This window comes from Chionomys nivalis, chromosome 7, assembly GCF_950005125.1.
Source record: "Chionomys nivalis chromosome 7, mChiNiv1.1, whole genome shotgun sequence".
NCBI lineage: Eukaryota > Metazoa > Chordata > Mammalia > Rodentia > Cricetidae > Chionomys > Chionomys nivalis.
The window spans coordinates 65792760-65817054 of record NC_080092.1 but is presented as its reverse complement, the minus strand read 5'-3'; the positions used below and the strand labels follow the sequence as shown (position 1 = coordinate 65817054).

Genomic DNA, 24295 nt, shown 5'->3' with positions numbered 1-24295 from the left:
GCCACCATATGGGTGCTGGGAATTGAACTTAGGACCTATGAAAATGAGAAGTCAGTATTCTTAATCAATGAGCCATCTTTCCAGCACAGGCATTTTTTTTTTTTTGACACAAGTTCTTGCTATGTGTAGCTCATGCTGTCTAACTGCCTCAGCTTTCTGAGTGCTAGGATTATAGGCATGCATTACCATGCTCAGAATCACCAGTATTTTTAACAACTTTATTTCTTAATTTGGTCCTTGCCTTTGTAATTTATTTTTTAAAATTTATTTTTCTATTATGTTCATTGGTGTTTTGTCTGCATGTAAGTCTGTGTGAAGGTGTTAGATCCTGGAGTTACAGACGGTAGTAAACTGCCATATGGGTGTTGGGAATTATTGAACATGGGTTCTCTGAAAGAGCAGTCAGTGCTTTTAACCGCTGAACCATCTCTCCAGCCCACCCTTGAAATTCAAAATGATATATTTATTGTGCTGCTGTCCCCTTTCCCTATTTAAGGTTTATTTATTGGCATCTAACTATTGTAAAGATCAACCATTGTACTGTATCACTCTCTCAGATTCTTCCTATCCTCCCATTTTTGTCATCTTTATATTGTAATTTTTGTTAGATCAGTGTTCTAATTTACGTAAGTGGGCCTTTATTTTTGGTTTTTCGAGACAGGGTTTCTCTGTAGCTTTGGTGCCTGTCCTGGAACTAGCTCTTGTAGACCAGGCTGACCTCGAACTCACAGAGATCCGCCTGCCTCTGCCTCCCGAGTGCTGGGATTAAAGGCGTGCGCCACCACCACCCGGCTCGTAAGTGGGCCTTTATAAATGTTCTTCAGAGCCGGGCGGTGGTGGCGCACACCTTTAATCCCAACACTTGGGAGGCAGAGGCAGGTGGATCTCTGGGAGTTCGAGACCAGCCTCTTCTACAAGAGCTAGTTCCAGGACAGGCTCCAAAACCACAGAGAAACCCTGTCTCGGAAAACCAAAAAAAAAAAAAAAAAAAAAAAAATTCTTCAGAGTTAAACAGTTTAACACGCAGTATTACTTTTTCTTCATACTTAATTTCCTTTTTATTGAGCTATACATTTTTCTCTGCTCCCCTCCTTTCCTCTGCTCTTCTCCTCTACCCTCCCCCGTGATTCCCAAGCTCCCAATTTACTCAGGAGATCTTGTATTTTTCTCCTTCCTATGTAGATCCAGCTATGTCTCTTTAGGCTCCTCTGTTATCTAGGTTCTCTGGGGTTGTGACCTGTAGACTGCTTTTTATTTGCTTTATGTCTAGAAGCCATTTATGAGTGAGTACATATTATATTTGTCTTTCTGTGTCTGGGTTATCTCAGTCAACATAATTTTTTCTAGATCCATCCATTTGCCTACAAATTTCAAGATGTTATTACGGTTTTTTTTTTTTTTTTTTTTTTTTTTTTACTGCTGTGTAGTATTCCATTGTGCAAATGTACCACATTTTCTTTATGAGGAGCATCTAGGTTGTTTCCAGGTTCTGATTATTACAAATAATGCTGCTATGAACCTTAATTTCCTTTTAAATACTTCCTTACGTAATTGCCTTGTTTTTTTCTTTCCTTTATTTATTTATTTTTTTTTAACTTTGTGGCTAGAGAGACAGCCTTGGGTGCTGGGAACCGAACTCTTATATTTTTGGTTGGGAGCCTAGCCTTTAACGGCTGAGCCATCTCTCCAGCCCAGCCTTGTTTTTTCTTTGAAGTTTCTCTTTACTATAATTTAATCCGTCCCAAATTCCCATTCTTTCCACATGTTCACTGGGTTCATCATCAGTGACAAATTGACAAATACCTTTCTTGTAACCAGTGGCCTGCTCCCAAGTATTCCATATTCCAAACGTCTTTATTCTTGGAGTATAGCTGCTGTGCCATCCTGGGGGTCTTCCTTCACCAAATTCCTGGAGTTTCTCTCTACTGTCTTTAGAGTTGTAGCTCCTGTTTTGTGTATCATTTGTTAATTCTTTCTTGATGCATTCAATGGTAGAGTTTTTTGTTTTTTTGTTTTTTGTTTTCCTTCGAGGCATGGTTTCTCTGTGTAGCTCTGACAGTCCTGGAACTCTAGACCAGTCTGGCCTTGAATTTACAGAAATTTGCCTGCCTCTACCTCCCAAGTTCTAAGATTAAAGGCTTGCACCACTACCATTGCCTGGCTAGAGCTTCATAGCTTTCTAAAAAAGATGTGTAGAAGATAAAGCTTTTTTGTTTTTAATGTGTATGGATGTCTTGCCTACATGTATGTCTGTGAGCTATGTGTGTACCTGGTGTACATTAAAACCAAAGAGGGTGTTCGATCCCCTGTGACTGGAATTACACAGTTGTGAGCCACCATGTGGGTGCTGGGAATTGAACCCTGGACCTCTGCAAGAGCAGCCAGTGTTCCTAATCTCTGAATCATTTTTCCAATCCCGGGAGGTAAGGTTTTGTGCTGTTTTGTTGTTGTTTTGTGACCTGCCTGGGACCATATTTCCTGTCCCAATAAAAAACAAAACAAAACTCCCCCTTCTCCCAAAAAGACAGCCTGCTGAGGCAGAGGCAGGTGAATATCTGTGAGTTCACGGCCAGCCTGGTCTATAAAAGCTAGTTTCAGGACAGGCTCCAAAACTATAGAGAAACCCTGTCTTGAAAAGCAAACAAACAAACCAAAAGACTTGTATTTATTTTTGTGAATGCACACATATGATAGCATCTAGTCTTTATCTTTAATTTTTCATGAATTCTGAAATTTAGCCATTAATTCATTTGTTGTAAGGATCTATATGTTACTATTGTAGAGATTATATGAAGTTAAAAGAAGTTTTTTTTTTTTTTTTTCGTTTTGGTTTTGGTTTGCTCTTCAAGATAGGGTTTCTCTGTGTAACAGTCCTGGATGTCCTAGAATTCACTATTTAGACTGGGCTGACCTCAAATTTATAGAGATCTGCCTGCCTCTGCCTCCTGAGTGCTGAGAGTAAAACTGTACCACTACGCCTGGCTAAGAGGAGTTCTCCAGGTTTGGTGGTAAGTATTTGAAATTACAGTATTGGGAAGCTGAGACAGGAAGATCTAGTGTTTGAGGGCAGCCTGGGCCACGTAGTTAGACTCTGTCTCAACCACCACCAACAAAATGGGGCCATGAAATGATTCTTTGGGAAAAGCACCTGCTGCCAAGCCTGAAGATCTGAGTTTGTTCACTGGTTCTGAAGCATGATTATTAAAAACTCAGAGACAGATATTGGGGTTCAACTTGAAGGTCAGAAAAGCGAAACAGCCAGCCACTGGCTCTTACCTCAGTCTAAAATAGCAATCCTCCCTCCAGGAAACCTCAGATTGAGACTGTGTGTGAGAGATGGCTCCTCCTGTTTTATATTCCTTTCTAGGGCTGGGATTAAAGGTGTGTGTCACCATTGCCTGATCTGTAAGGCTGACCAGTGGTACTGTTTTACTCTCTGGTCTTCAGGCAAGCTTTATTTATCAAAATACAAATGAAATATCACTACAAGGACCCACACAGTGGAATGAGAGTACTGACTCTCTAAAATTGTCCTCTGATTTCTACATATTTGCTATAGCACACAATACACAAAACAAGTAACATGTAGTGATTAAAATTATTTATATTATATAGGCAGTTATTGATTTGCATACTTGTATGGTATTGTATAAGGCCTTTCTCTAAAGTTATAATAATTATTATAGTTATTATAATTATGTTTATTGATTATATTATAGTGATTATTATAAAGTTATAATAATGAGAAAAATGCTATTATCCTATATTGACTTCTGAAAGTTTTTAAAAGCATTAAGAGTGGTTGCAACGAGCCGGGCGGTGGTGGCGCACGCCTTTAATCCCAGCACTCGGGAGGCAGAGGCAGGCGGATCTCTGTGAGTTCGAGACCAGCCTGGTCTACAAGAGCTAGTTCCAGGATAGGCTCCAAAACCACAGAGAAACCCTGTCTCGAAAAACCAAAAAAAAAAAAAAAAAAGAGTGGTTGCAACGAGACCATCCTGGTCTACAAGAGCTAGTTCCAGGACAGGCTCCAAAACCACAGAGAAACCCTGTCTCAAAAAAAAAAAAAGAGTGGTTGCAAATGTATAGGAAAATTTAAAAAATATTTTTAGAGTATACTGTACTTGAAAATAGTCAGAAAAATGTTTTATTACTTAAAAAATCTGTTGAGGGGCTGGAGAGATGGCTCAGTGGTTAAGAGCTCTGGCTGCTCTACCAGACGTTCTGAGTTCGGTTCCCAGCAACCACATGATGTCTCACAACCATCTGTAATGAGATCTGACGCCCTCTTCTGGCCTGCAGGCATACATGCAGGTGGGACACTGTATACATGCCTGGAATTGACTGTATATTCTAGGCTGTCCTGGAACACATAATAGTATCTTTCATTTTCCCTAGTACTATACCTGGCTTGTGTTTGTCTTGAAACCTAAAATAGTATGTTTTTTTTTTTTTTTTTTTTTTTTTTTTTTAGTTTTTCGAGACAGGGTTTCTCTGTAGCTTTGGAGCCTGTCCTGGCACTAGCTCTTGTAGACCAGGCTGGTCTCGAACTCACAGAGATCCGCCTGCCTCTGCCTCCCGAGTGCTGAGATTAAAGGCGTGCGCCACCACCACCTGGCTAGTATGTATTTTTTTTTTTGTCTTGATGAATTACCATGCACCTTCCTATATTTGGATTAGCTTCTAAGATTAATTTTTCTATTTTTATTTTATGTGTATGGAGCTTTGTTTGCATGTGTGTATGTGCACCATATGTGTGCCTGATGCCTAAGGAGACTAGAAGAAGGTGTCAATAACACCCTACCTAGAACTGGAGTTACAGATTGTTTTGGGTGCTGGGAATCAAACCAGTTCCTCTGGAAGAGTAGCCAGTACTCTTTTTTTTTTAATTAATTTATTTCTTTATTAAAGATTTCTGCCTCCTCCCCGCCACCGCCTCCCATTTCCCTCCCCCTCCCCCAATCAAGTCCTCCTCCCTCGTCAGCCCTAAGAGCAATCAGGGTTCCCTGCCCTGTGGGAAGTCCAAGGACCACCCACCTCAATCCAGGTCTAGTAAGGTGAGCATCCAAACTGCCTAGGCTCCCACAAAGCCAGTACGTGCAGTAGGATCAAAAACCCATTGCCATTGTTCTTGAGTTCTCAGTAGTCCTCATTGTCCACTATGTTCAGCAAGTCCGGTTTTATCCCATGCTTTTTCAGACCCAGGCCAGCTGACCTTGGTGAGTTCCCGATAGAACATCCCCATTGTCTCAGTGTGTGGGTGCACCCCTCACGGTCCTGAGTTCCTTGCTCGTGCTCTCTCTCCTTCTGCTCCTCATTTGGACCTTGAGATTTCAGTCCGGTGCTCCAATGTGGGTCTCTGTCTCTGTCTCCTTTCTTCGCCTGATGAAGGTTAATATTCAGGAGGATGCCTAAATGTTTTTCTTTGGGTTCACCTTCTTATTTAGCTTCTCTAGGATCACAAATTATAGGCTCAATGTCCTTTATTTATGGTTAGAAACCAAATATGAGTGAGTACATCCCATGTTCCTCTTTTTGGGTCTGGCTTACCTCACTCAGGATAGTGTTTTCTATTTCCGTCCATTTGCATGCAAAATTCAAGAAGTCGTTGTTTTTTACTGCTGAGTAGTACTCTAATATGTATATATTCCATACTTTTTTCATCCATTCTTCCATTGAAGGGCATCTAGGTTGTTTCCAGGTTCTGGCTATTACAAACAATGCTGCTATGAACATAGTTGAGCATATACTTTTGTTGTATGAGAGGGCATCTCTTGGGTATATTCCCAAGAGTGGTATTGCTGGGTCCAGGGGTAGGTTGATCCCGAATTTCTTGAGAAACCGCCACACTGCTTTCCAAAGTGGTTGCATAGGTTTGCATTCCCACCAGCAATGGATGAGTGTACCCCTTTCTCCACAACCTCTCCAGCAAAGGCTATCATTGGTGTTTTTGATTTTAGCCATTCTGATAGGTGTAAGATGGTATCTTAAAGTTGTCTTGATTTGCATTTCCCTGATCGCTAAGGAAGTTGAGCATGACCTTAAGTGTCTTTTGGCCATTTGAACTTCTTCTGCTGAGAATTCTCTGTTCATCTCAGTGCCCCATTTTATAATTGGGTTGATTAGCCTTTTACGGTCTAGTTTCTTGAGTTCTTTATATATTTTGGAGATCGGACCTTTGTCAGTTGTGGGGTTGGTGAAGATCTTCTCCCAGTCAGTGGGTTGCCTTTTTGTCTTAGTGACAGTGTCCTTTGCTTTACAGAAGCTTCTCATCTCAGGAAGTCCCATTTATTCAATGATGCCCTTAATGTCTGTACTGCTGGGGTTATACGTAGGAAGTGATCTCCTGTGCCCATGTGTTGTAGAGTACTTCCCACTTTCTCTTCATCAGGTTCAGTGTGTTTGGACTGATATCGAGGTCTCTAATCCATTTGGACTTGAGTTTTGTGCATGGTGATAGATATGGATCTATTTTCATTCTTCTACAGATTGACATCCAGTTTTGCCAGCACAATTTGTTGAAGATGCTCTCTTTTTTCCATTGTATACTTTTAGCTCCTTTATCGAAAATCAGGTGTTCATAGGTTTGTGGGTTAAAGTCCAGGTCTTCTATTAGATTCCATTGGTCGACTTCTCTATGCCAATACCAGCAGCCAGCACTCTTAAATCACTGAGCCATCTCTATAGTTCCAAGCTCCTTAGATTGTCTTATTTTTACTTTCAGTGTTGCAAAATACTTAGGAGAGTTCCTTTAATGTCGTTTGTGCCAGCATTGCCACCTCTGTCACCTTAATTCTGTTTCCCACCTTCCGTTTGCTCTAACCACAGATCTCACTTAGTTCAAGATTACCTTTCATTAAGTTCCTCCGACTGTGTACTAACAGCCTCTCGAAAGGCAGCAATTTGGCATTCTTAAGCTCAGTTATTTTTTCCAAGTCTCTCTTCTTTATAATCAATCCAAGCTGATTACTATCAGTTTCTTGCCTGCATTTTTATGTTTTGTTGGGCTGTCCTCTTTATTTTTTATTTTAAAATTATATTTGTGTGTATGCTGCCTGTACATGTATGGGATACAGAGGACAGCTTGCAGGAATCAGTTCTTTTCTTCCACCACCCACTGATTAATGCTTGCCCTCCACTTTGATTTTTTAGGTAGAGTTTCTTATTGACCAATTGTCTTCATCTCCCCAGTGATGAGTTTATAAGCCTATGCCATCCCATGCACTGGGCTTTTTATCATGGGCTCTGGGAATTGAACTCAGGTCCTCATACTTGCTAACAAACATATTCCTGACTGAATTCCACTCCCCTCACCTTTTTTTTTTTTTTTTTAAATAAAAAAGTTTTTGTTTTTTTCACTTGTGTATTTGGTAGGTTTATTTGTTTGGGTTTTTGTTGTTGTTGTTATTTCAGTGGGATTGTATCACCTTTGTAAAATTATTGAGACTTAGGTTTTTTGTTTGTTTCAGTGTCTCCTATGTATCCTTGGCTGTCTTGGAACTCACTGTATAGACTGGGCTGGCTTCTAACTCACAGAGATCTTTCTGCTCCTGCCTCCTGAGTGCTGGGATTGAAGTTGTATGCCACCACCCCTGCTGGATTTAGATTTTTGTTTGTTTGTTTTTTGTTTTTGTTTTGTTTTTTGATACAGGGTTTCGCTCTAGTTCTGTGGAGCAGGCTGGCCTCGAACTCACAGAGATCCACCTCAATTGCTGTGCTTAAAGATGTGCGCCACCACCACCTGGCTTGAATTTAGATTTTTTTAAAGATAGTTTAATTTTATTTTATGTGTGTTGGTGTTTTGCCTACATGTATGTCTATGTGAGGGTGTCAGATTTTGGAGTTACAGACAGTTATGAGCTGCCATGTGGGTGCTGGGATTTGAACTCAGCTCCTCAGGAAGAACAGCTGGTGTTCTTAACCACTGAGCCACCTCTCTAGTCCTGGTCTTAGAATTTTTAAGGTTATCTTTTTCTCAGGTTAATAATTGAATGCTTTATATGTGAACTTATTAATTATATTTTTAAATATAAATAAAAAACTTCAAAATTTAAAACTCACAGAGATCCACCTGCCTTTGCCTCCCAAGTGCTGGGTGAGATTAAAGGCGTGCACCACCACTGCCCATCAAAAGATTTGTTAAATGAGGGCTAGCGGGATGGCTCTGTGGTTAAAAGTATAGCAGTGCATGCTGGGTGACCTGAGTTCTAGCTCTAGAATCCATGTAAAGTGGAAGAGAAAACCAACTTCACAAAGTTGTCTCCTGATCTCCTTGGGCTCCCTGGGATGTGGCCCCTTCCTGTCATACACAGACATATACAGTAATACTAATATTTTTTTTGAAAATGAAAATCAGTTTCTAATCTTCCTTGACATTTTCCAGTCCCTTCTGAGGAGACTATTATGTATTTTCATAGTTGAGCTTTGATATTTGATATTGCTTCTTTTCGGATTTAGGTATTTTCTGTTGACTTATCACTTAGAAGCATGCAAATATAGTTTTCATTTCTCTTTACTATGTCCTACTTCCCTTCTCCTTTCCCCTACCTCTTCATTCTAACAATAGTGGCATGGTAGTTAAATAGTTAGTGTTTACCTTAGGACTATGTGTATGGTATATGTATATGTGATTCACTCCAAAGTTAAGTAGCAAGCAATGATTACTTTTTAGCTCATCTTTTCCCTGGAACTAATATTTGTTGTGATTTTATTTGCTTTGGTTTGGTATTCTTTTAAACTTAAAATTTGTTAACTTGCTTATGACTCCTTGATTCGAGGCTGCCAGATTTTCCCAGGCCCAGTGGGTTTCTCATGATTTAGAATTCCAGCATTTAGGAGTTAGGCAGGAGTTTGAGACCTTCTTGCCATTTTGGTTTACATAGCCAATTCTAGGCCAGTCAAAGCTGTATAAGAAGACTTTGTCTCAAAAAACAAAAACAAAAACCCTCAAAACCCTCTAATAAACACCTGCCCATAAAAACTTTATTTTTATGTGCATGGTGGTTTGCCTGCATGTATCTCTGTGTAAGGGTGTTGGATCCCCTGGAACTGGAATTACAGACAGTTGTGAGCTGTCACATGGATGCTGGAAATTGAACCTGGGTTCTCTGGAATAGCAGCCAGTGCTTTTAACTGCTGAGCCATCTCTCCAGCCCCTACATACTAGTTCTTATTAGCCAACAAATATTCTGTGACATTTTGTTTTTTATTTGAGATAGGATCTTATATAGTTCAGGCTAGCCTGGAACTTAACGTGGTTGAGAAAGGCTATGAATTTATAATTTTCCTGGCTCCACCTCTAAAATACTGAGTGAAATAGGTGTCTGTCACCAGATCTACATATAAATTGTTTTTATCTATATATAGTTTTGCATCATAAACTTGTTTTTCTCAGAGAAACTTGACATTGCATAACCTGAGGTCCATACTTCCTTATTTTAATTTTGTTCTGCTTTGGTTGTTTGTGAAGTATTTATGCTCTTTTACTTTATTTAAATGTTTTTTTTTTTTAGGCATGGTATAACTGTGTAGCACTGACTGTCTTGGAGCTTGCTATGTAGAGCAGGTCAGCCTCAAAGAGCTCCTTGTGCCTCTGCCTCTTGAGTGCTGGGATTAAAGACTTGTGCCATCACTCTCAGGTTGTTTATACACCTTTGCTTTTGTGTAATAGATCTTCAGAATGTTGCCATCCTGAGGTTGTGTGTAGGTATGAGGAAATTGTTGACAAGAACAAAATTGTTTATGCAGCAAAGACTGCCAGTCACTAGACTTACTGACGGCAAGATTTAGTTCTTGATTTTTTTCTTTATTTAAGCCATGTGTGGTTTTGTTCTTTCTTGTTTTGATCTGCTTGTGTGGAAATGCACACACCAGTGTTGTGTTCACTGAAGGCAGGAGGATGTTTAGTGTTCTTTTTTATCAGTCTTAGCCTTCTTCCTTTGAGATGGCCTTCTGGTGAACCTGGGACTAGATTGGGGATGTGATCCTCTTGTCTATACCCACCACAGCACTAGGGTTACAGACCTAGATGTGACCAAGCAAGCCCAGCTCTTTTTTTTTTTTTTTAAATTCTTTTTGAGAGGTTCAACTGTGTAGCCTTGTAAGGTCTCAAATTCACCATGACCAAAATGACCTCAAATTCTCTGCCTTACAAGTAGCTTTGAAGCCTGTCCTGAAACTAGCTCTTGTAGACCAGGCTGACTTTGAACTCACAGAGATCTGCCTGCCTCTGCCTCCCGAGTGCTGGGATTAAAGGCACGTACCACCCCCGACCGGCTCAGCTCCACTTTTGAACACATATTTGTCTGTCTGTCTGTCTGTCTATAAAAGTGTTCTTACCTAATGAATGACTGATCAGTCTCTCTAGCCCCCCTGTTTAACACCTATTTATCTATGTGTTTGTTTGTTTGTTTGTTTGTTTATTTATTTATTTATTTATTTATTTATTTATTTATTTATTTATTTATATTTTATGGTCATTGTTGTTTTGCCTGCATGGGAGTGTCAGAACCCTAGAACTAAAGTTACAGAGAGGTGTGAGCTGCCATGTGGGTGCTGGGGAATTGATCCCCAGTCATCTGGAAGAACAGTCAGTGTGTTTAACTACTGAACCATCTTTCCAGCCCTGGTGCTGGGAAATTCTAACTCAGTTCCTTAAGCTTGTATAGTAAGTGCTCTTCTGAGCCATCTATCCAGCCCCCATTTTTCCTTTTATTTAGTAATATATATATATATATGTATTTGGTTTTTCGAGACAGGGTTTCTCAGGGTTTCTCTGTAGCTTTAGAGCTTGTCCTGGAACTCCCTTTGTAGACCAGGCTGGCCTCGAACTCACAGAGATCCGCCTGCCTCTGCCTCCCAAGTGCTGGGATTAAAGGCGTGAGCCACCAACGCCCGGCTGGAGAGAAGATTCTTATCCTAAGCAATCTGGCTAGCTAGACTACTGAAACTAGAAAGCTGTAGACAGAGCAAGTGACCTTGCCTCAGTATATCAGGTAAAGAGTAATATTGGAAGACACCTAACATGCCAGTGGTGACAACAGGCACATATGCATGCACACTAGACACATGCACACATATCTAAGAAAAAATAAAATCAAACCCAACATTCACTGTTGAAATAGCTTTTCATTTTCCTCAAACAAATAAATAAATAATAGTAGTGCTATTGTTTGTCTTCTTGAATCTTTGTATAGTTCAATAATGTTTTTTTCCTTGTGTGTAATTGAATGGTTATTATGTTGCCATTGCTTGATTGTTGCCAGTAATTTTTTTTTTTAAGATTTATTTATTTATTATGTATACAACATTCCTTCCGTGTATGCTTGCATGCCAGAAGAGGGCACCAGATCTCATTATAGATGGCTTTGGGCCACCATGTGGTTGCTGGGAATTGAACTCAGGACCTCTGGAAGAACAGTCAGTGCTCTTAACCTCTGAGCCATTTCTCCAGCCCCCTGTTGCCAGTAATTTTATAGTCAACTTTCTGAAATCTGCATTTGAGAGTTTAGGATAGAATGGCAGTGGATCTGTAGGATATTAGGTTTACAGTACTTGTTTAATGCCCAAATGCTCAAGTCCTTAAAATATACTCAGATCCCCCATATTAGATGACATAGTTCATCCTCAGGTCTTCCTGTAAAGTGTAAATTGTTGATTACTTATAATTTATAGGTTTTTTAATACCTAATACAATATGCATGCTGTATAGTTACTATTCTATGACAAGTTAAAAGTTTGTACATGTTTATATTAGGTAGAATTTTATTTTTTTGTTATTTTCAACATAACTTTGTTTGAATCCTCACATACACTACCCAGATTTTGCGGGCATTGCTATTAGATACTCAGATTTAGAGCTAGGAAACAATATATTTTAAAAATTGTGGTTGAATTATTTATTATTTATTACCAAGTTCTGGTGTGGATTTGATATTTGTAAGCTTGGTTACCACATGAGCTCATCCTAAGCAAGAAGAGCTCAGTTTGACAGTGTCAGTGTGAATTTCCTTAAAGCATTCAGACTTCCTGATACCTGACTCCTATCCTTGTAAATAATTCTTTCAAAATTGCTTTTGGTATCAAAAGGAGTAGTATATTGGTTATTGCATAGTTTTTATAAGTTTTATGTTAGTACCATTAATAGTTATAAGCCACTTTTTTTCTGTCAAATATTAGATGTAGTGGTTGCAGATACATCAGTTTTCCGATGCTATTACTTCTGAAATACTATAATGTTAAGTGAGATAGAATATACTTTTTTCTCTTTTTTTATCTGTCTGTCTGTCTATCTATCTAGCTATTATTTTTTGAGGCAGGGTTTCTTTGTATAGCTTTGACTGTCCTGGAACTCAGTCTGTAGACCAAGCAGGCCTCAAACTCACTGATATTTGATAGCCTCTGCCTCCAGAGTGCTGGGATTAAATGTGTGCACAACTACCACACTACCACACCTGGCAGTCTATGTTTTCTTTTCATCAATTTTGCCAAGGAGGGTGCTTATAAATTCTAGTTATTTCCATTTTTGCATAGAAAGAATAATTCAAAATTTCAATATATTAATTCAGTACATTAATATATTAATGACTAATATATACTTTATTTTTAAAGATTTATTTATTTATTGTGTATATAGCATTCTGCTTACATGCATGCCTGCAGGCCAGAAGAGGGCACCAGATCTCTCATTACAGATGGTTGTAAGCCACCATGTTGTTGCTGGGAATTGAACTCAGGACCTTTAGACAAGCAGGCGATGCTCTTAACCACTGAGCCATCTCTCCAGCCCCACTAATATATACTTTTATGTTACATTTAAATTTTATAAATTTGTTCTCATCTGAATTCTGAGAATTAATAGGAAACATTTTATGATTGCCAAACTAAAATTAGGTACAGGGAATTAGCTTTCAGTTTGAAAATTGTGGGTTCAGCTAGAACACTGTAAACGACTAGAACCTCTGTGCGTAGTTATTGATGGAGTTGTGTATCTGCCCGGATGTGGTGATGCACACCTTTAATTTCACCACTAGGAAGTCATAGATAGCTGGAACTACATAGTGAAATCCTGTCTCCTTGTTCCCAAAAACTATTTGTCTGTATTGTCCTTTGTAGCTTTTCTTACAAAACTATGTAATTTTGAATTTTGAGTTGTATATAGATAATAGATCTTATAACCATTGGACTTTCTTGTCAAAGATCATAGTTGACAGTGAAGTTAATGGAAATGGGAGGTTTAGGGTAAGTTTTTTTTTTTCTGTTGTGAAAGGCTTCTCTTAAAAGTGAAATAGGCCAGGCAGTAGTGGCACATGTCTTTAATCCCAGCACTTGGGAGGTAAAGGAAGACAAATCTCTGAGTTTGAGGCCAGCCTGGTCTACAGAGTGAGTTCCAGGACTGGGTCCATAGCTACTGGGAAACCCTGTCTTGAAAAAATAGAATGGAGGAAATAAATGTGTATAAATTCTTGAATATTAAGTATAATTGCTTTAGTAAGTACTGTGGTCTGAATGCCTCTGTCTGCTCTAAAATTAATTTGTTGAAACCTAAACCTCTGAGTAATTGCATTAAGGGGCATAGTCTGTGGAAGGTGATCAGATCATGGAGACAGGTGTCACAAAAAAACCTGGTACATTTTAAACTTCTGATTCTCTTGCCTCCATCTTCCATGAGCTGGTTTATGGGTGCGGACCCCCACACCTGACTTGCAAATGCTTTTTGAAGAGTAAAATGCTAAGTTAGGTGTAAATTTTATTATTAACTTTGCTCAATAGGTTAAAGACACTGAGAACATTCTATTTTCATATTTTGGTTCAGTTTATAAAGGAATTTGAGCTACTATATGCCTTTTGACTAAAGGTTCCCTCACTGTCTGCTGGAGGGGATGAGGGTGCCTGGAAACGTGTAATGTTGCTGAGCTGAAGAATGTTATGCTGTGGATAGCTTCAAAGGTTTATGGACCAAGAAAATGATAAATTGTGTGTTTGGTTTGAGAAACTGCTGGAAGCAAGTGAATAAACTAGAAAGCTTATCAGCGTATGCTAAATAGTCATTTTGTTATATTGCAGAGAATAGGAGGAGCTAATGAGGACTTAAGGGTATTTTCTCAGCCATATTTTTAAAATTCTACTTTAGCATTTAAGCATATAGCAAATTTTCTTTGACTGTAAACTAAGTCGTGCCTTTTTTTTATTTATGTTCTGTTCTTACAGTTTTCAAAGACATAATCTTCCCCAGAAATTATTTTAAGTTAACTTGATAGTGGCATATTTGACATGTTTCAAAATGGGAGCTGTCACTCCTGTAGAAAAAAAACTTGTACAACTTGAATGTTTCTCCATCTGTGTCCTAAAGTTTGTTGTTATTACTATTTTATTTATTGACTAAGTAGCTTTGTTTTCCTACACAAAGATCCTATTCTATGTTTTTTCCTTTACATTTTTATACATTAAAGAGAATTTGTGGTAAGAACAAGGAATATATTTAGGTTAGTTCAATGTTTCATGTAATTCAGGGAAACTCGGTCTGCTTGGGAACAGAAACAGAGGCAGATGGATACTGATGCTCTGTAAGGTTGGCATGGCTCCTTTTGATTACAGATACTGGCGGTCTGTGAGGTGAAGATATGGAGCCACAATCCATTTACAGTCTGCACTAACCATGTGTGCTGTGGTAAAGCCAAGAACAACTTCATAATATAGCGTAGAAGAGAGCTACTTTTAGTTTTCCAGCACAGAGACTCCCGCACACCAATCCTGTCAGCACTGTCTTTGAACATTGAGGCCAAATGCCATAGAAACTGCTATGCTTCCATTCCTGCTTTGAGTTACAGATGAGTTGCTCGGAAATGTAAGCTAGAGTGTAATAGTAGTGCACCAATTGTACACTTTTCAAAAACAAAAATGGGATATTTATTTTTTTACTTACTTTTAAGATTTGTTTTCAGTTTCAACGTGCATGGGTATTTTGCTTGTGTGTTTGTGTACCAGCTGCATGTCTGGTGCTCTTGGAGGCCAAAGAAGGCCTTGGATCCCCTGGAACTGGATTGACAGATGGTTATGAATCACCATGTGAGTGCAGATTGAATGCTAGGCAAGTACTCAACAACTGAGCTACATCCCCAGCTCTACTTTATTTTTGCTTAGGTGTTTTGCCTCCATCTATCTATCTCTGCATACAGACTTTTAAAAAGTGTTGGATCCCCTGAGACTGGAATTAAAGCAGCTGTGAGCAACTATATGGAGGCTTAAATTGAACGTGGGTCCTCTGGAAGAACAGCCAATGAGTGCTCTTAACTCCTGAGCCATTTCTCACTTCCCATACCCCACCCATTTAAAGTGGGTTCTGGGGATCAAAAGTCAGGTCCTCATGCTTGCATACCAACTAAGTCATCTCCATAGCTTTCTGCTGTCTTTCGGGATTTTTTGTCGTTGTTGTTGTTTTCTTTGGTTTGTCGTGACAGGGTTTCTCTGTCTAAGTCCTGACTGACCTCAAACTCACTGAGATTTACCTGCTTCTCCCCTCCAAGTGCTGGAATTAAAGGTATGTGCCACCATCACCCAGCCCTAAATAGCTTTCTTTATAAATGGAGTTTTTAAATTTTATTTTTAATTTTGAGACCGTGATTTTGCTTTTTCTACAAAAACCTGTGACAAGGGACTAGAGAGATAACTCATTGGTTCAGAGCATTTGTTGCCTTTCCAGAGGACCCATGCTCAACTCCTAGAACCTGTATGGTGGTTTACAAATGTTATAAGGATCTGACACCTTCTGGCCTCCATAGGTACCAGGCACACACATGGTGCACAAATATTAAAGACATACATGCAGGCAAAACACCCATACACGTAAAATGAAAAATAGATATGAGAAAACTCCTTAACTTTTTCTTTTTCTTTTTTAAGTCTTTCCTTTCCTACAAATAGCATGTCTGTTCCCTTGTTAAGTATACTTCATTATGGAAGTCGTTTTATCTTCAGCACAGTGGCTGTGCCTTAATCTACTGCTATTTCAGCCGGCAGTTGTGACTCTGCAGTTACCGGCTGCTTCTTTAGCAGCAGCCTGAAGGGAATTCCATTCCCAAAGGCACCAGCCCTGGCTGCTGCTAAAGGTAACTCTAACTAAATATCATTCTATTTTAAATAAGACTTGAGGTTCAAAGACTGGGGTGAAAATCTGTGAGCTCAGAGAGGCTGAGTAACAACTAACTAACCCTCTCCTTGCTAGCATCCCTGAAAGACCTGTGCTCGGGCTCTGCCAAACCAGAAAATGTCACGGCCACTCCAAACTCTTCTCTACTACTTCTGTGTCTCTTCATTTCTCCAAGATGCCCTCTGATGCTCTATGATTAGTTTCTGTCAGCTAGTTGCTAACTTAGCCTCTTGAACCAAGGTTAATTTTATTTAATCACTACAAATGCAAACTTGGGATTCACAGTGTGATTGAGTATCCCCCACAATTAACTATGGGAAAAGATTCCTTTTTCATTAATCCCTTAGAATATACCTAGAACTGTAGATCACAGAGTCATTTAAAGCTGGTTGGTCTAAGTACTTTTCATTTCTTGTGGTTGGGTATGTTTTCCTTGATCGTTTTCTCTTCTTGATCTTGGATAAATCTTCAATATTGAAGATTTTATTTCTTTGTTTTGATGAAGAAATAGGTTACAGTTCCTGCTCATTCTCCCCCCCCCCCCCTTTTTAAGGCTATGTTAGGTACTATACCTGAAATAGTGCCATTTAGGTATGGTCAGACAGAAATTTGATTTCTCCTGATGAGGCTACAGTTTACATAGTTTTGTTCACTGTCTTTTCCTGCTAGTTGGTATCATACTTTTCAAAAGCGTTGGAAATTCTCTGCCTAGATTTAATCCTGTGTGATAAGTCTTCCTTGAAGAATAGTGGCATGATTTCATTGTTTTTTAGTGTTTTGTTTGTTTGTTTTTCAAGACGGGGAATTTCTGTGTAGCTTTGCAGCCTGTCCTGGGACTCACTCTGTAGACCAGGCTGGTCTCAAACTCACAGAGATTCATTTGCCTCTGCCTCCTGAGTGCTGGGATTAAAGGCTGACCTCTTCAGTAGCACTCCTGTTTTGTAGGGTACCACTGTCTTTAGTACTTAGATATCTAAGGTGTCATGATAGGGTTGTAAAAGGAAATTGTGTGAATTGTTCAGGTACCTATGGAAAAAGAAAACCTAATTAAATGATAATAGTTTATTAATATGAATATTTAAAGTCCATGTATATGACAGATTATACATTTTTATTCATTTAATTTTTATGCATATTGGTATTTGGCCTGCGTATATATCTGTGTGAGGGTGTTGGTTCCATTGGATATAGAGTTACAGATAGTTGTGAGCTGCCATGTGGGTGCTTGGAATTGAACCCAGGTCCTTTGGAAGAGCAACCAATGCTCTTAACCACTGAGCCATCTCTCCAGCTCCCAGATTATATTTTTAAAAGATGGCTATGACAGTATTTCCATCCTACAGGCTGCTTATAACATGATTTTGACGTTTCTCTCATGGTCCTTGAATTTGAAAATTTGAACAGCTTTGTGACTTACCAGTGTTGACTTTTTTTTTAAAAAAAAATTGGGGATAATTGTGAAATGTATTCTGATGTCATTTTCATGCTCCTTTCTTATTTTAAAAGTAATATTACTTTTATTATTTGTATATGTATGGCTTGTGTACATCTGCGTACAGATGTGCTTATGTGTGCCTTTATCCACCCTTTATGTGCTTTTATCCACCCTTTTTGAGAGAGGGTCTCTTACTGAACACGCCTCAGGGTTCCTCTGTCTCCATGCCTTACTCCTGTCTCGGTGCTGGCATTATAGGTGTGTGCTGTGATATTCAGCTTTTTAAAGTGGGAACTGGGGAATCTTATTTAGGACCTTATACTTGTACAGCAAGCACTTTACCTACTTCACCTAAGGTCCCCCAACGCCTTTCTTGAAACGGGGCCTATGTAAACAGAATCCTCTGCATTAGCTCCAGAGTGCTGAGATTATGGGTGTGTTGACCTAACTTCCTTCATTAACTTCTTCTGCTTAATATTTTCTGTGCATTGTTTAATCTTTAAAAAAATCTGTTAAATTTCTTACTCTGATTTCCTCAATCCTATTTTCTTTTGGTGAAACATAGTCTCAAATAGAAACCCCATTGAATTTTCTTTCTTCTCTTCTGTTACCAGAAAATGAAAAGGATGAGAAGAAATGGGTTGCTTATCTCTGTAGACTTTCTTTTTCAAAATGTCATTTTTTTTTATTATAGAGTATGTTGTGTCTCTATGAACATAAAACATTTTAATAGAACATTAAAATCAGATTTAGTTTTTCAGTAGCTTCTTGATTTGAATCATTGAAAAAAAATTTTTTTTTTTTTTGGTTTTTTCAAGACAGGGTTTCTCTGTGGCTTTGGAGCCTGTCCTGGAACTAGCTCTTGTAGACCAGGCTGGTCTCGAACTCACAGAGATCCACCTACCTCTGCCTCTGGGATTAAAGGCGTGCGCCACCACTGCCCGGCTCGAAAAAATTTTACTTGTATTACACATTCATCCTTTCTCTAGAATAATTCAAAGAATAGCTTAAGAGCCCAAACAAACATATTTTTTAGCACTCTTAGAGTTTCCCATACTTTCATTTCTTGAAGCTCCACATCTCACCTCTCATCTTCTCGATTTATAATCCCAGCATTTCTAATGTCCTTCATCCTTCCTGCCTTTGGACGTGTTCTTCAGGCCTCTTTGTTTGTTTGTTTTTTGACAGGATCTTGCTACACTTAGTCCTTGCTGGTCTCAAACTTGCTTTCATACTCCTGCCTTTTGTTCCCTAGCAAGAGCTGAGATTATAGATGTACATACCACCATGCCAGGCTTCTTTTCTGTTTTTTTAATTGTTTTTGTTTTTTTTAATTTTTTCATGTGAATTGCCATTTTCCAAGATTCCTTCATAATAGTTTTGTATCTGTATTTCCTTTGCACTTTTTTTATTACTGTTAAGTTCCTTTGTTACTACTTTGTAGAAACTTGTGTTATGTTATCATGCATTTGAACTCCCCTGCCCTTCCTCTATCAAGTATGTCCAGTCCTTTGCCCAGGATAGCTGTGAGTGAAGCCTGTCATAAATTTGTAAATTTAGTGTAAAATTATGTGTTCTTTTGGGGGCAAAATGCTTTTGGCAACTCTATTGTGCAATTCTTGAGTAGATGACTGCATTGTGTTGCAATGCCAAAAGGTGGACACCCTGCTGAAGAGTTTGATGATTTGGTTGGGAGGAGGGGTGTTGGGCATCAGTTCTCTAAATACTCAGCAGTTGATTTTAGCTGTAATGTAATGATCATTTTACAATGTGTGCATACTTAGAAAGGGGAACTACTAGAATAAAGGTATAACAGCGGCTGACTTGGGACAAGACTCAAATTATTGACATTTTAAAAGGTAGGATCGTTTTTTTTTGTCTTTTAGCTCCCATAGCATTCAATATACTGTTGTCATTATGATTCAACAAATGCATTTGCCTACTGATTTTTGTGGTATTTTATATAGCTATGTAGGTTACTCTGAATGTATCTAGTTTGCTTTATTTTTATTTTTATTTTATTTTATTTTATTTTTGTCTTAGGGTTTCACTCTAGCTCAGAGTGACCTTGAGTTCCTGATCCCTATTCTTGTATCTCCCCAGTGCTGGGATGACAGGTAATGCACCACCATCCCTGGCTTGGATAACTTTTGTAGCAGAAATTACTAGACAACAAAATTGTCAAGTGTCCCTTAAAAAAAAAAAAAATCCAACAAGGCCTTACTATGTAGCTCCTGGCTGTCCTGGCACTCATTATGAAGACCAGGCTGGCCTCAGACTTGTAAGTATTCGCGTACTGGGACTATAGTGTGCACCACCACATTCTATTGTGTATTTTTTTAAATTTATTTTTATTGTATGTGCTTTGGTATTTTGCCTGCATGTATGTTTGTGTAGGTGTCAGATCTTGGAGTTATATACAGTAGTAAGCTGCCATGTGGGTTCTGGTCCTCTGGAAGAACAGCATGTGCTCTTAACTACTGAGCCGTCTCTACAGCCTCCCTCCCCCAGCTAAGTATTTTTAAAAGGAATAAAAAGTACTCTCTAAAGAAGTCTTGGATTAAATAAAGTCTTCACCAGTCCTGTGCTTGATTAATGAATTAAATATAAGAAGTCCTATTCTTCATTCTTCTATTATAAGGTAGTCTTCATAAGATCTGTGTATATTGACTTCTAAATGACTTTAGTCTAACTATGATTCATAAGTCTTATTTGTAGATAACTATAATAAACATAGGAAATAGGTGTACTTTATGCTTTGAGCAATGCTAGGTCTAGATTAACTATAACATTTAGTAAATGTGACAGAATTACCAGATTAACCTTTGATCTTTGGTCTTATCCCCCCTTTTCTTTTTAAGGGGGGGGGGGTGGAAACCCAATATATACTAAATATGTGTTCTACCCCTGAGCTACTCCTCCAACCAGAACTTTTGATCTGTATGTGCAATTTTGCTATATAGCCCAGGTTGATTTCTAACTCCAGATCCTCTTGCCTTGGCCTCCCAAATGCTGGGATTAAAGACATTTGCTACCATATCTAGTTTGAGTCTTTAATCTTTTTTGTTTGCTTGTTTCATCTTATTTGTTTGAGACAGGGTTTCTCTGTGTAGACAGTCAGGACTATCTAACTCACTCTGTAGATGTGCCTGCTTCTATTCCAGGGTGCTGGGATTAAAAGTGTAAACTACCATAACAGATTGGGCCTTTAATCTTTTAAAACCAGTGGCCCCTGGCTTGCTTCTAATTTAATTGCTTTTTGTTGTTGTTGTTGTTGTTTTATTTATTTATTTTTGTTGTTGTTTTTTAATGGTGCTGAGAACAGAACCCAGTGCCTTTGTGAGTCTTAGATAGGTACTCTAACATTGAGCCGTACTTGCTCGTGAAATTTATTTATTTATTTATTTGGTTTTTCGAGACAGGGCTTCTCTGTAGCTTTGGAGCCTGTCTTGGAACTAGCTCTTGTAGCCCAGGCTGGTCTCGAACTCACAGAGATCCGCCTGCCTCTGCCTCCCAAGTGCTGGGATTAAAGGCGAGCGCCACCACCACCCAGCTGAAATTTATTTTTTTGAGGGGAGATTTCATTTACTATTTTATGGACTGCTAGAATGCATTTAGTATCATGAGTGCTTTTAGACAACATTCATGTTCAAATCTAAAGCAGTGATGAATACATTTTTTGCAACGTACAACCGTCTCTTCATGTTTGTATACCTGCAAGGAGGACAGAGGAAGACATCAGGTTTCTTGTTGTGTCATTTCACACCTTGTTCTCTAGAGACAAATTCCAGGCCTTAAAATTACCTTCCCAGCCCTGCAGTGAATATTTGTTTGAGACAGGATCTTGCTTTGTATTACTGTCTGGCTTAAAGTGGATGTGTAGACCAGGCTGTTCTCAAACTCATAGAAATCCACCTGCCTCTACCTTCTGAGTGCTGGGATTAAAGGTTGGTGTCACCAGTACTTGGCAAATCAATGAACATTTTATGCATTTTCTGTCTGCTGATTGATTAAATGTTTGTGTACTATTTTAAGTAAATAAAGTTTTTTTGTAAATAAAGTTTTAATAAGTTTTGACCTATGGCAACATTTTAATGTCTGAAATATTTTTAGTCTGTTGAGTAACTGATCTTTTTATTGATGGACATTCTTTACTTATTATAGATACTTTAAAAGGTTTTCATATGCATTTTATCCTTCATTATTAGTGAATAAATTTATTGATCATTAGTTTGATGTCATCATTCTGTAGTGATTGAGCCCATAGGGAATTTAACCCAGGGCCTTGAGAATGATAGACAAGTACTCTACTAGTGAGATATAGTTCCACTTCAAACATGCTGAACAAAAAAGAATAGTTTTCAAATAATTTGTAACCAGCAGTGGAGCTTGCCATATTATATTTTAATAGTCAGTTTCCTTTTGTCTTCACTAGATCAGAAGCAACTTAATTTGTTAGTAAAGGCATTAATGAGTTGTGATCTTCAAGGAATATTAATAGTTCTAGTAGAAAAGTGTTCTCTCTAATTACTATAATTAATGACATGAGCTTTGTTCTATGTTTTGTTTTCATATTTAAAAACAAAGTACTTAGTTGGTATATTTTAGGTGTTAGTCCAGTTTCTAATGTGCTATGTTTTGTTAACTGTTTGAATTATTTTATTGTTTTTTTTTCTTTTTTAATCATTGCCCTACATATTGTTGAACCTGGAGCCCTCCCTACATATGCCAAATATTTATTGAGTGATTAGTTGTGTGCTAAACCCTTTTCATCTTTATCTTGCTGACCCTTTCTACCTTGTGACTGCTTATCAGGAACTTCTTTCTGGCCTTTGGAGATCATATTTTCAGTTTACTGTATTTTCATTACCAATTTTCTTCACTATTCTTTTCCTCTATTTTCTTCTGTTTTAAACATTGTAAACTTTGGTTTCTTTCAGTTTCATGCTTTTTGTTTGTTTGAGACAGGGTTTCTCTGTCTCTTTCAAGCCTGTCCTGGAACGAGCTCTTTTTTTTTTTTTTTTAGGGGTGCAATGAACTTTATTGATGGTATTCAAGAGAGTAGGGCTCCCTAAGCCCCTCCTGCTATTCTGGGGTCTGGGATGGAAACTGTGAGGGAGATGCTCAGTGTCAAGGGTTGAGTTAGGACAGGGACTGCTCAGCAGCCGAGGGCCTCTCTCTTGCTGTGTCCTTGCTGGGATGGGTGGTCCAGGGTGGGCTTCTTACTCCTTGGAGGCCATGTAGGCCATGAGGTCCACCACTCTGTTGCTGTAGCCAAATTCATTGTCGTACCAGGAAATGAGCTTTACAAAGTTGTCATTGAGAGCAATGCCAGCCCCAGCATCGAAGGTGGAAGAGTGGGAGTCACTGTTAAAGTCACAGGAGACAACCTGGTCCTCAGTGTAGCCCAGGATGGTCTTTAGGGGGCCCTCGGATGCCTGCTTCACCACCTTCTTGATGTCGTCATACTTGGCAGCTTTCTCCAGGCGGCATGTCAGATCGACGACGGACACATTGGGGGTAGGAACACGGAAGGCCATGCCCGTGAGCTTCCCGTTCAGCTCTGGGATGACTTTGCCCACAGCCTTGGCAGCGCCAGTGGACGCAGGGATGATGTTCTGGGCAGCGCCACGGCCGTCTCGCCACAGCTTCCCAGAGGGGCCATCCACAGTCTTCTGGGTGGCCGTGATGGCATGGACTGTGGTCATGAGTCCTTCCACGATGCCAAAGTTGTCATGGATGACCTTGGCCAAGGGGGCTAAGCAGTTGGTGGTGCAGGAAGCGTTGCTGACAATCTTGAGGGAATTGTCATACTTGTCATGGTTCACACCCATCACAAACATGGGGGCATCGGCAGAAGGGGCGGAGATGATAACCCTTTTGGCCCCACCCTTCAAGTGGGCCCCAGCCTTCTCCATGGTGGTGAAGACACCGGTCGACTCCACAACATACTCGGCGCCAGCATCCCCCCATTTGATGTTGGCGGGATCTCGTTCCTGGAAGATGGTGATGGCCTTTCCGTTGATGACAAGCTTCCCATTCTCAGCCTTAACTGTGCCTTTGAACTTGCCATGGGTGGAGTCATACTGGAACATGTAGACCATGTAGTTGAGGTCGATGAAAGGGTCATTGATGGCAACAACCTCCACTTTGCCAGAAGTGAAGGCAGCCCTGATAACCAGGCGTCCAATACGGCCAAATCCGTTCACTCCGACCTTCACCATCGTGTCTCTGGAATGAGGCTGGCACTGCACGAAAAGAAGCGGCTGTCTCTAGAACAGGGAGGAGCAGAGAGCTGGAACGAGCTCTTGTAGATCAGGCTGGCCTCTAACTCACAGAGATCCGCCTGCCTCTGCCTCCCAAGTGCTGGGATTAAAGGTGTGCGCCACCACTGCCTAGCTTCAGTTTTATTTTTATTTTATTCAATGTTTTGATTATATCGAGGACTCCTAGCAAACCTTTCTAAGCTTTAATTCAAGAAATTAAAAAGCAAATGTAATTTCCTGAAGTTTCCACTGGTCTTTTAATAGAGTTGACTTTTATTTTGACTTAATACTTTTGCCTTCCTACAAGTTTCCAATTGTGGAAGCCTTGTGATTTTTAGATTGTTTCCATGTCTACCAATTTTTCTGTCTGTGTATATTCCAAACTTAGTTGGCTTTCCTGTTGTAATAGTGGTCTGCTTTTTGCTCCCTGGTTGTTCTGTTTCAGAG

General features: G+C 39.3%; 2 protein-coding genes across 2 annotated transcripts in view; one reads left to right on the top strand and one right to left on the bottom strand.

The window, feature by feature from the left end:
* The window catches only part of Usp32 (ubiquitin specific peptidase 32), a 137735-nt gene that overhangs the window by 10906 nt on the left and 102534 nt on the right, over positions 1 to 24295 (top strand). The gene's annotated exons all lie outside the window — the stretch shown is intronic.
* Positions 22721 to 23865, bottom strand: LOC130877244 (glyceraldehyde-3-phosphate dehydrogenase-like). Its single transcript, XM_057774345.1, has one exon. It carries the CDS (start codon positions 23804 to 23806, stop codon positions 22805 to 22807), a length of 1002 nt encoding a protein of 333 aa, XP_057630328.1. The 5' UTR covers positions 23807 to 23865; the 3' UTR covers positions 22721 to 22804.

Excerpts from the sequence above, each read along its gene's own strand:
- LOC130877244 (XM_057774345.1), bottom strand. The coding sequence starts at position 23,806 with ATGGTGAAGGTCGGAGTGAACGGATTTGGCCGTATTGGACGCCTGGTT.